General features: G+C 40.5%; 1 protein-coding gene across 4 annotated transcripts in view; it reads left to right on the forward strand.

Moving 5' to 3' along the window:
• SNCAIP (synuclein alpha interacting protein) overlaps positions 1–12,582 on the forward strand; it is a 91,312-nt gene that overhangs the window by 37,702 nt on the left and 41,028 nt on the right. For 3 of the 4 annotated variants that reach the window (XM_056325392.1, XM_056325391.1, XM_056325393.1), the window contains exon 3: positions 8,789–8,861. The exons of the other annotated variant lie outside the window; for it this stretch is intronic. In XM_056325392.1, the coding sequence (XP_056181367.1) occupies positions 8,789–8,861 (73 nt within the window). The remainder of the gene's footprint in view (positions 1–8,788; positions 8,862–12,582) is intronic. 4 annotated transcript variants of the gene reach the window in all.

The following is a 12,582-nucleotide window of genomic DNA, read 5'->3' on the forward strand; positions in this document are numbered from 1 at the left end:
GCAAGGTTTTATCAGTAGTTGTGGTGTAGCTACCTGCGTCATGGTAAAGTATAGAAAGAGGCAGCAAGACTTCCAGGGATTCACAGACAGCACTGATCCTTAGTGTCACACTAAAATGACTGCAGCTGTAATTGCAAGTAAAAATACTGTTCATCTACATTGTTAGTGGTTCTTATGGAAGCACTGATACCGTATATTCTATTACTCAGAATAATACTCCTACTGCCAGTGTTTCTGCTTTTTGTGTAATAGAGTTGCTAATATGTTGAATGTCTGATTAACAATGGACTTGAATACATAAATTAAATCCACTATAAGAAAATGTATTAGTTCAATGAAAGTGTACCACCATCTCCTTCCACATTTTTCGTAATTTTAGAGTTTTATTTCGTCTTTTTTTTTTTTCCCCCACAAAGGGCCTGCTTTTCTCTTTAGCATTTTGGACTCTTGATTCATTTTAAAACATTCCAGATGCTTTATTTGCAGACAGATTCCTTTTGGAGAGGATTTATTTATTATTTTTTTTTACCTATTGTAATGTTCAATTGTTATTGAAGTGGAATATGGCACATCCCCAAAATATTACAAGACAATGAGCCAATCTTGAGCGAGTATCTTATTCTGGGCAACTTTCTTTTTATTACTGTTATACGCTAGATCATGTCCTGGTATCTGTTTCTATACTCAGTTTTGTAAAACTGTAAAACATAATAGATGTAACCTCTCCATGTCTCTCCCATTGTGGCTGTTGCTGCATACTGGTGGGTTAGGTTACTCACTTTTCTGCTGAACAGCTCAGGCTGCCTATTTTAATAGGCTGTTCTTTCACTGGATGCTGAGCCTTGAATAAAAAAACAGCACAAATTACGGAGGCAGCAGTTTTACTCCCTGCTTTAGCAGGTAAGAGAACAAAGGATTTGTTGCCGGGATCCAGATTAAAAAGAGAATTCATGGTTATTCTAGTGCTCTACTCCTATCTCACCATATACAATTTAGAGATACCTGACCTTCACATTTTATCATTAGCCTGCTGTGGAAAGAGCAGCTGCACAGCATCAGTGTTAGCAATTTATATTGTTCCTGTTAGCCCTCTGATTCTAATCCAGTGCAGAAAAGTACTGACTAAAAATAATGGCAGCAAGAAGCCTGTTAAAATGATGCACTTACAAATGTACTTGTGTTAGAAAGTCACTACGTATAGTCCAGACCCTTGTAGACCATTTCAGACAAAATGACCACAATGTAATAGACCTAAAAAATAAAAAGGACTTTGTTCTAAAAGACAAATAGACATATGGGTGGGCTTGGTTTCTTTTGTTTCTTTGTTCATGTTTCATTTGTACATAAGCAAAAGAAACTGTACATTTCTCCAATATCATAGACTCATACAATGGTTTTAGTCGGAAGGGACCATCAAAGGTCATCTAGTTCCAATTCCCCTGCCATGGGCAGGGACATCCTTCACTAGATCAGGTTGCTCAAAGCCCATTGTGGTGGATTGACCTTGGCTGGCCACCAGGTGTGGACCAAGCCACTCTATCACTCTCCCTCCTTCAACAAGGTGGGGATTAAAATATGACAAAAAGTTCATGGGTCAAGGACAGGGAGATCACTCACCAATTACTGTCATGGGCAAAAAAACCCTCAGCTTGCGGTTATTGGTTGGATTTATTGCCAATCCAACAGTGTAGGACAATAAGAAACAAGAACAAACCCCAAAACACCTTCCCCTCACCCCTCCCTTCACAGGCTTAATTTCACTCCCGAGTTCCCTACCTCCCCACCACAATAAGTGCCAATGGATGAGGGGAATGGGGGTTGCATTCAGTTCTTCATATGTTGTCTCTGCCACTCCTTCCTCACACTTTTCTCCTGCTCCAGCATGAAGTCCCACCCGTGACAGACTGTCCTCCACGAACTTCTCCGATGTGTCCTTCCCATGGGCTGCAGTTCTTTATGAACTACTCCAGTGTCGATCCTTTCCACAGGGTGCAGTCCTTCAGGAACAGACTGCTCCAGTGTGGGTCCCCCCCGGGGTCACAGTTCCTGCCAGCAAACCTGCTCCTGCATGGACTCCTCTCCACAGTTCCTGCCAGGAGCTTGCTCCAGCACAGGCTGCCCACATGCTGCAGGTTTCCTCAGCACACATCTACCTGCTCCAGCATGAGGTCCTCCATGGGCTGCAGAGTGGGTATCTGGTCTACCACGGTCTTCTCCATGGGCTGTAGAAGAATCTCTAATGCCTGGAGGATCTCCTCTCTCTCCTTCTTCACTGACCTTGGTGTCTGCAGGGTTCTTTCTTTCACATATTCTCACTGATGTCTCTCAGCTGTTGTAGTGCAGTGTTTTTTATCCTTTCTTAAGTATGTTGTCTCAGAGGCACTACCAACAGCACTGATGGGCTCAGATTTGACCCGTGGTGGGTCCATCTTGGAGCCAGCTGGAACTGGCTCTGTCTGACATGGGGGTAGCCCCTGGTGTCTTCTCACAGAAGCCAGCTCTGCAAGCCCCCCTGCTAGTTTGCCTTATAAACCTGATACAATCATCAGTGATGGGCACCTACCACATCTCTGAACAACCTGTTCCAGTGTCTCACCACTCTCATTGTAAAAAAATTCTTCCTTGTATTCAGTCTGAACTGACCCTATTTCAGTTGCCCCTTGTCCTGTCACTACAGGCCCAGGGAAAGTCTTTCGCTGTTTTTCTTGTAAGCCCCTTTATATATTGAAAGGCCATAAGAAGGCCTCCTTGCAGCTTTCTCTTCTCCAGGATGAACAACCCCAACTCCCTCAGCCTTTCTTCACTGGAGAGGTGTTCCAGCCCTCTGACCATTTTCATGGCCCTCCTCTGAACCCACTCAACAGGTCTTTCATGTACTGGAGGCCCCAGAGCTGGATGCAGTACTCCAGGTGGGGTCTCCTGAAAGTGGAGTGGAGGAGGAGAATCACCTCCCTCACCCTGCTGACAATACTTCTTTTTGTGCAGCCCAGGATACAACTGGCTTTCTGGTCTGCAAGTGCACATTGCCAACTTATGTCCAATTTTTCATCCACCAGTATCTTCAAGTCCTTCTCTGCAGAACTGCTCTCAATTCCCCAGCCTGTAATACTGGTGATTGCCCTGACCGAGGTGCAAGACCTTGGCTTTGTTGAACTTCATGAGGTCTGCATGGGCCTGCTCCTCCAGCCTGTCAAGGTCCCTCTGAGTGGCATCCCTTCCCTGAAGTGAATCAACTGTGCCAGTCAGGTTGGTTCATGTGAAAACTTTCTGAGGTCAATCCCGCTGCCTATGTCATTGATGAAGATATTAAATAGTATTGGCTCCAGTATGCACCCTTGGAGGACACCACTCATTACTGGTTTCCACTTGGGAGATTGAACCGTTGACTGTAATTCATTGGACATGGCCGGTTCTTTATCCATATAAACATCCATCTATCAAACCCGTATCTCTCCAAATGAGAGACAAGGATGGTGTGTAGGACTGTGCCAAAAGCCGTACAGAAGCTGAGGTAGATGACATCTATAGCTCTTGTCACTCCATTATAGAAGGCCGCTAGATGAATGAGGCACAGTTTGCCCTTTATGAAGCCATGTTGGCTATCTCTGATCACCTCCCTGTCATCCATATGTTTCAACATAACTTCCAGCGGGATGGGTTCTGTGGTTTTACTGGGTAATGAGGTGAGGCTGACTCATTGGTAGTTCCCAGGGTCCTCCTTTAGCCTTGTTGAAAATGAATGTGATACTCACTTTTCACCAGTCACTGGAGACTTGACTTGACTGCCATGATTTTTCAAATATGATTGAGAGAGGCTTAGCGACTACATCTACGCATTCCCTCAGAGCCTGGAATGCAAATGCAATGCTTATCTTGCAAACTAAGGCAGTACTATTCCAGATCTATCTGGTATAGTATATTTGAGTGCAGTTTAGACAGCAGAATAGGTTTCTGGAACTCATGTTTACATTAAACAAAAATAATATTCTGTCTGTAATGGCATTAAGCAACCAAGCTGAATATTTTCATTTATTTCTTTGTAACTACTCACAGAAAGGAAGAAGAAAAAAGTATTACCTTTAAGTTGCATTAAATGATAGATACACTATTAAAAGTATGTTTTAAACTTTTCCCTTTTTCCCATTAATATTCTTGATTTTTTCCATGAATTTATTCCTGCTTGTAAGTTGTTTGTTATTGTTATTGTTACCTGAAGGTGTCCTAATCCTTTAATTAAAATGCAGTATTTCTATTGCATTGGCAAATTGTGCAAATTGAAACTTAATTTAGTTCTTGATTTACAAAAATAATACCAAATGACTTAGTCATAACCAGACCTCCCAGTGCTAGATATTTGTGAATTATTTGGGGTTGAGGGTATAGGTTATTGCTCCAATGATTCAGATAGCTCTGTGTGAATGAAAGCCTGCCTCAGCGGTGCCAATGCAGGACTGGACCTGATACAAAGGTCTGTGAGATGTGAAGTGCAGTACGTGAATTTAAATATCTTTAAGCAGCTGTTGAGTTGTCCGGTATTTATAAACAGCTTGAAAAACTTCTTTATGTCAAACCTCCCCTTGCAGGGCAGATGTAAACTGTGTATGGTCAGGAGTATGACTGATCTCCTGGCCTCCCATTTATGTGGCATCTGGCACCTCCTGCGCCTGCTGCCACCCTTCTTTGGTCATGGAAGGAGCTGGGTCACCCTTCAGGCTCGGGAAGGTGTACAGGCAACAGAAAGCCAGACTTTGCCTACCCAGTGACCAGGACTTCAGGGCTCAGCATGTAGGATCTATATAGCTGTGCAGGCACAGTCACTGTCTGTGGCAGCTTGATTGATTTCCCATCCGTCTAATGAACTCATTGATATTCGCCCCTGCCCCTTTCTCCCTTTTCAGAATGAAACAAAACGCAGGTGGGCACTAAAATGTTCATAGAAGGTGTTAGATTCAGAGAGACGTTTTGTACCTGTAACAGTGTCAGTGTCTATATAGGTCTCCTTTAAAGTTAAAGCAAAGAATAATATGTGAAGTGTTTTTATAAGATGCTGTAATCAATACATAGGACAAATAACCTAACCAGTGCTCCAAAGGTGCTGGTCGCAGCCGTTAATGGGGAGGTGTTATTTCTCACATGCACTGTGCAAGCCAAATCTCTTTGCTCTACGGTTTTTGCTCTGGAGCGGCTTAAATTGACACTACTTTTGAGAATATCTTCCTGCAACCTCATACCAAGTATTGTTGCTTTACTTGTTCTTAATGTACCTTGCTATTCCCGAATGTCTAGGAAAAAGGGTGATGTTGCACAATTTAGAAGTTATTAAGCAAATATAATATAAAGGTGTCAATTTAATGGTATTTGAATATTAATGAAACAGTTTATTTTCCGCTCTAGCAAATAAACTGAAATGAGACTGTTAAATGGCTTACAGTAACAATAACACCCGGAAACAAATTAACTGTAATGAAGGTGTCTGTTTTCTCTATCTAAATGAAAACAGAGAGCTGTGCATGTAAAAGCAGGACACAGTCACTGGTGTCTTGATCCACTGGAGGTGAATTTGTTGAGTTTTGATGAGTTGACTCCAGTTGGAACAGAACATGGTGCTTAGTGTTTTGGGGGTGTCATGGTTCTGATGTTGTGGTCTGAGAGTCATATTATGTGTCCCACTTTGCCATTTGTCTCCATTTCAGGAGACATTAAAGGTATTCTCCACAACAGAATGCTAAAAAATAACTTTTTTTTTAATTTATGGAGTTTTACTATTTTGTATATTCATTTCTACACTGCTATTCATGATGCAGTATTTATTCTTTCTTATACTTCTCAGACACAAGTCTGCAAGTGGCTGACAAGTGGCACGGCACAGAACAGCCTTACTTGAGACTGAAGCATTTTTTCCCCATGTGTTATGTGTTGGGTTTAAAATTCATTGCTTTAAAATTTGAGAACCTTGTGAAATTGAAAAGGTTAACATTTGCATTAATTCAAATTCTATAGTGCAGTTTTACATAATGAACAAATGTTTTGTATGATAAGGGACATTCTGTTTTCCCCTGAATTAGCAGTGTCAGTTGAAGAAAATTGGGAATATCTTGCAATTGCGTGGAATACGTGTTACTGCTTCTTGTCTCTTGTTTGCTGTTGATACTGTTCTTCCACCTTACAAAGTTCTTAAGGGGTTTACTGAAATTCACTATTTCAGGTTGGACATAGGCATGCCTTAAATGCAGAAAAAGAACTCAAACAGGAATAAAAAATGCTATTACATGCATTATCCTGGGAAGAAGTCCTTGATTCTGTTGCAGAATTTCACCATCAGCCACAATACACTTTGATTAAATACCAGAGATTGCAGTAAGCATTGAATACCAAAAGTGATCCGATGTGCTTAGCTCTCACACGGTCACGTGCCCTTGGGCATGGCCCTCAGCTCTGGTTGGCTTGGTTACTCTAATGATCAAATGTGAGAAATGGTGTTTAATTTTGTATGTAAACCAGTTTAAAATTATTGAATGAAAAATGTGAAATAATTAATTTTAAAAGCCTTTGAGTAAGTATGAAGTCTAAAATTCTGTTCCAGGGAATGGTTGCAGTTCCAACCTCTTTTGCTGTCCCTCTGTGATACCCCAGTAACCCTGAAATTGTTGGTTGAAGGAAAACTAACAAACGTTACTGATGATCAAAGCTGGAGCTAGAGTATGAGAGAAAGTAGTTCTAGAGGGAAGAGCTGTTAATGGGTTGTGCTTATGGTTGGGAAAGGTCCACTTTAAAGCATAATTTTAGTCACTTCCTGGACCAAAACCCAGTTCTCCACATCTTGACCACAAAATAGAAATGGCATAAACGTAAATGCACAGAAGTCTTTTTGAGGGCAGAGGCAAGTGGGAGGAAATCTGTTAATGAAATCAAACCAATGTGATTAAAATGCAAATCAAATTTATAGCATTTAATAGATTTTTGGTGGTGGGAGGTGGTAACTGAATACATTTTAGTGCAATGTTGAAACAGAAAGAAAATCTGTTCTTCCAGGAAAGAACAAGACAAAAGACGAGAAAGAAAAATGGCTTTCTGTCTTTGAGGTTGCCTGACAAAGCACATAGCAGTGGAATACAAAAGGCCTCATTCTAATTGAATTACAAACTGTGTAATAGTTTAAACTGCACCAGCTGGTCTTATGAAGCTACCATATTCCTTGGAGACTTGTTCCTTGGATTCTCTTAAGAATCTTACTAGACCAGTTCAACATTGCCTTCTGAGTCTTTGTGCTGAAATAGCAAGATGTATAGCTTAACAGCTCAATCTTCATTAAACAACAACCAGAGTGAAGCATAGCACATGGTGTTTGTGCATGTGTGTGTTTAACTTGTATTAATTTGTGTTTAATAGCATCTTTCTCCTGGTCTCTGTTTTTCTGCTCTTTGTTGCCTTAGGCTGTCACATCCTGGAGCAGTCACACGGAGCAACCCCTAGTTTAACAGGGATTGGAGTCATGGGTAGTTATGTGGAGTGCTGCTACACTTTTTAATTAATGAGTTCAGTGTTGATCTTGGGAATACTTACGAGAGATTCTTGTCGTACTGAGGTTTCTCAATACATCACTGAATCAGGTCAGCAAGGGAAAAAAGAGTAAGGCATGGGAGGTTTTTGAGGTTTAATGAAATAACTACGATCAGTTGAGCAGCAGTCTTAAACTTGCACCAGAGAAGTAAATTACTTACTCAATCTGTCATATGAGGTCAACTTTAGATTATTTTGAAGTAGATTGCCAGCTGTGCATTAGAAGCACATCAAACTTTGAATGACGAACTGTCTGCAAAAAACAGGACAATGTATGACCATTTGTTTTTTGTCTAGAAAGTTCATGTGGTTTTACATGTAGTTGCTTTCCTTCATTGGTCAATAGCACACTAGCTAAAAATATCTGATTCTTTGAAAACATATGGTGTTTATATATTCCTTAAAAATTTTCAGTTGTGCTAATCCTAAATGCTTCTTTCTGTTTTAGTTTCCAAAATACTGTTTTTAATGTTGGGTTTTTTTAATATATGAGCAAAGCCATTGATCTTCCACAGACATAATGACTTTCATTTGTTTGAGTGAAGATTCCTGTAACATTGAAGCATTTGATTAAGGAAGGCTTGCTGTTAAGTAACTTAATTTCTATATGTCAGAATGTGTAGTTTTGTAACACTGGATCGTGTGTCTTACCAAGGGTATTCCACAAGTTTATAAGAAAAAGATTTCTGTTTAGTAAGATACATATGTCATCTCTGTTTTTTTCCTTTTTAATGCTCAGCTCAGGGAATAGCATACTGATTAATATCAGGCACATCCTGTCACATCGAAGTAATAATGCAAGTTTGCTTTAATAAAGCCTAGAATAGAGAAATGAACCTGTCACCCGATACATGTAAGTACATGCATCCCTCTCTAAAATCAGGTCTCTGCTGTGCAAATATTCTGCATTACTTTTACATACTGGTTTGTGAAAGCTTGACTTCTAATTTTTAAGCATGAAGTATCTTGCAGTATAGTGACTGTAATAGATGCCCAGGTGGGCAAAGCGAGACCTTTGACATTTGCTGTGAAGCCTAGATCTATTCTCTCCTTTGATGTATCTTGCTTTTCTCATGCAACCTGAGATGACCATCAGGCTGCCAGAAGTACTCTTGGATTGGTAGGTTTAGGCTGTGCCCATCACATCAGGACCTCTTGAAAGTCTTACCTTTTATCTTTTTAAATTAATTACTTCATATACTTTTTTTTTTTTTTTACTTTTTTACAGTATTCTGTAACTTCTCTCAAGACCATCCCAGAATTATGTAGAAGGTGTGATTCACAAAATGAAGACAGATCAGGTATGATGCCCACTTCTGTCCACCCATCATTTTCTAGGCTGCTTTTTATCATGTACAGCTTGGCAACAATAGCTTCTTGGCAGTGTTCTGTTGTTTTGTTTTCCCTCATTTTTGTACAGCTTTCTGGAAATACAACTTCTTTTTTCTTTCTTTCTTTTTTTTTTTTTTTCTTCAACAGATGTTAGTTCATTAGAAGGAAAAAAGTTCCAAAAAAGGATTTGGCTGTATATAGATAAATGTAGGGCTTCATCTCAGCAGCTCCAAACCACAGTATATGCAACAATTTACTTGAAAACCCGAGAAACCATTGGTGACAAGACGTAATAATGTAGGCGCCAATGAAAAAATGTTGGATACATTTACTACCCATATGGCCACGACCAGTTTGAGCAATGATGTTTTGCCAGAGTCTGAAACTATCAAGGATGCTACATGATAGAATCTACTCTAAGGCATACTGTAATAGTTAAGATTAAAGCTGAGTTTTTTAGTTTAATAGTGTAAACTAAATGAAGAATCATGGCACATAGATGAGAACCAGCTGGAGACCTTCCCCCTGCCCCCCTGACAAAAAGTGCATTCAGTGTTGTTTTTCATTCTGTAAATCAGATTAATCCGCTTTTGTTTTTTTCTTCCTGATGGAGGAGAAATGAATTGGTGAGAGGATTATTTCTGTTGAGCTATGAGAAGTTTACTGTGCTTTCTGATGTTTTAATTGAACTTTCATTAATGTTGTTTCATCAAACACTTTTATAACAGAAATGGGAGACCTGCAATTTGTGGGAAAATAGAAGGCTTTAAGAACTGTGCTATATTTTGGCAACTTATATTTCTGTATTTCCTTTTAGAGAGTTTTTTTGTAAATTTCTGAGGTGTTTAATTAAGTCAAAACTTTATTCAAGCTAGTTCTACCAGAGTCATTAAAAGCCAGGGCATCACAGCTGTGTGCCACCACTCTTGGCAATAACGGGAAGCAGAGCTGTCCTTATCATACTAGCTTGCCGTATTACTGCCTGCACAGGGTACAGCAGTGATTCTGGTTACCTGCTGCACACTGAGGCAGGGAAGAAGTGGAAAGAGAGAGGACGCCTTAATGACCCCTCTCAATTTGGCCTATCACATTCTATCCCAATCTTTGCCCTCTCCTCCACTATACTCTGCCATCCTCCCATCCATACCTGCCCCCCCCCCCCCCCCCCATCCTGCCCCATTTTACATCAAGGCGTTTCTGTCCTTGCCTTGCCCGACCCCCATCCCTTTTCTTCTCTTGCTCCTTCTTCCCCCCTTCTCATCCCTTTCTTCCTCCCTACTTCTCCTTTTCCCCCCTCTCCTTCCCCCTTCTTCCCTCTCCTTCCCTCCTTCCCGGTTCTTACCCCCATTCTCCCCACTCCCCATTCTCACCCGATCTCCCAACCCACCATTCTTCCCTCATTCCTCCTCCTTCCTTCCCTCCTCCTCCTCTTTTCCCCCCACACTTCTTCCCCCCTTTTACTCCTTATTCTTCCCTGCCATTCTCCTTATCATTCGTCCTGTCATTCTTTCCCATACTCCTCCCACCATTTTCCCCCCTGTTCTTCCTCCCATTCTTTTATCCCTATTTCTCCTCACTGTCCTCTCTGCCATTGTCCCCACTGTTTTCCCACCCGTTTTTCCTACCATTCCCCCCCGCATTCTTCATCCCCATTCTCCCCAATCTTCACCCCACCATTCTTTCCCCCCATTTCCCCAGAGCTTACCTTCTCTTCCCAGACATTCTTCCCTTCCAAGTCTTTCCCAGCATTCTTCCCCATGTCTTGCCCCTGTTTTCCCCACAGCCTTCCTCCCAGTCTTCCCCCACAACCCTTTCCCATTATTCTAGACCCCTCTTTCATTCTTCCCACTATTCTCCGCCCCACCGCTTACTGCCCCTCATTGTCACCCTCTTGATTCCCCACCCAGCACCCCACTCATCTCTTCCATGTTCCCCCTCCCCCCTATTTTCTCCCTATTGTCATATCCACCACCACACTCTGCCTGTCAGTATTAGCAGCTGATCATGTGGCAGAGCATTAACTCATCTTCTCAAAAGAAGAGTTAAAGCCATTCGTTCACCAGCCTGCCCCAAGAGCAAGGTGAAGCAGAGGAGAGCAAGAATAGCCACTAAAAACGCATTATACTGGGTGGTCTGTTCATAAGGACTACTCACCCAGAGTGGCAGCATCAGCATCTGTTTTCAGGAAGAGTGTATTCTTTTTAAAATTCAGATAGTAGTCTGAAAGTAAAATGCAGACCAGTAGCAAGGATGGAGCACTGCTTATGAGCTCTTCCTTAAGACCATGAGAAACTGACAAGTTATTGTGTAGCTCTGTTGTTTCCTGGTCACTTCTTCAGTCGGACATTTTTCAATGATGATTTTAATTACATGTGCATTCATCTAGTGCCTTGAAAAGCGGTTGACAGAAGCAAGTACAGGCGTTGCTGGAAGGCAGTAGTAGCACTGGGGATTCTGCCAGTGGAAGTTAATTCACAGCTTTGTTTGCAAGTCTTGAATCAAAAAAAGAGGACTTTAGCATTGATAATAATTTTGGCAAACTGGAAACAGTACTGAAATCTATTTTTTCTCTCTACTTATCACTTATTAGTTTTGGTGAATTGGAAATAGTCCTAAAATCTATTTTATTTTTACTGTGTTTAATCACTGGGTGAACATATAGTGCCAGTGTTATATCTCTGTACAGACACCAATATCTTGAAATATCAAAAGAGCTGCATCAGTCAACATTGTGTAAGGCCCCATCTGTTGATTTTTCATAGTTGCTTTTGGTGCAGTCTCTTGCCTTCCTCATGTTGTAGAGCAATAAAAAAAAAATGTTCCCCAAATTATTATTGCTATGTGCTATTTTTTATGAAGATAGATTATATCATAAATGCTATTTTATATCGGTACTCCACTGGTAATTTAAGTAGTTATACATAGAAAACCCCAGAGGTTTTACAAAAAGCTGATTCAGCTTTCTTACCTCATAATGACTCCGGCTTAGTCAGAGGTTGCATTTCCTCTTTACAACAAAGAAGAATGTAGAAGTGGAACTACCCAAGAATTATTTTTTTTAAAGAACTAAAAGTTAAGCATAACTTAGCCATAAGACTAGATATGTCAGGACACTAACAATCTAAAAAATAATTCTCAGCTTTGTCTTAGGAAAATATTTAGTTCAATAAGACAGCTAAAATTATAGAGAAAATAAGATTTGACTTTATACTTAAAAAAATATATAAATATGCAGACAACCATTTTCACCAACCAGATTGTTAACATGGACTTAAATCAGACAGTTCCTCTTCGTGGAATTACATTTTTTAATTATATGGCTGATGTTGTGGAAGTCCTACTATTCATTGTTCACAGATGAGTTTAGTAAATAGCCCTGTAAATTGCATTTTCTTTCCTCATTTCATGTAAACATTGACTAATATGTCAGTAACATATGAAAGTGTTTGGTTACATTATTTTCAAATTACTCTAAGCACTTACAGTCCTAGGCAAACACACCAGTGTTTACTGGTCAGTGTGCTTTCTCAAGCATTTCACATAGACCTTTCAAAAGAATTGGGTTGTTTTTTTTAACTGTTTCTGTCTGCCTGTAACTTTTGTTCAAAGTACTTGTTCTTTTGGCCAAAGTGAGATTAGAAAGCCTGAAAAGGGATTTCCCTATGTGTGGGTTTTCCTCCTTGAATTCCC

The sequence above is a fragment of the Falco biarmicus genome, chromosome Z (assembly GCF_023638135.1).
Source record: "Falco biarmicus isolate bFalBia1 chromosome Z, bFalBia1.pri, whole genome shotgun sequence".
In the NCBI taxonomy this organism is placed as follows: Eukaryota; Metazoa; Chordata; class Aves; order Falconiformes; family Falconidae; genus Falco; species Falco biarmicus.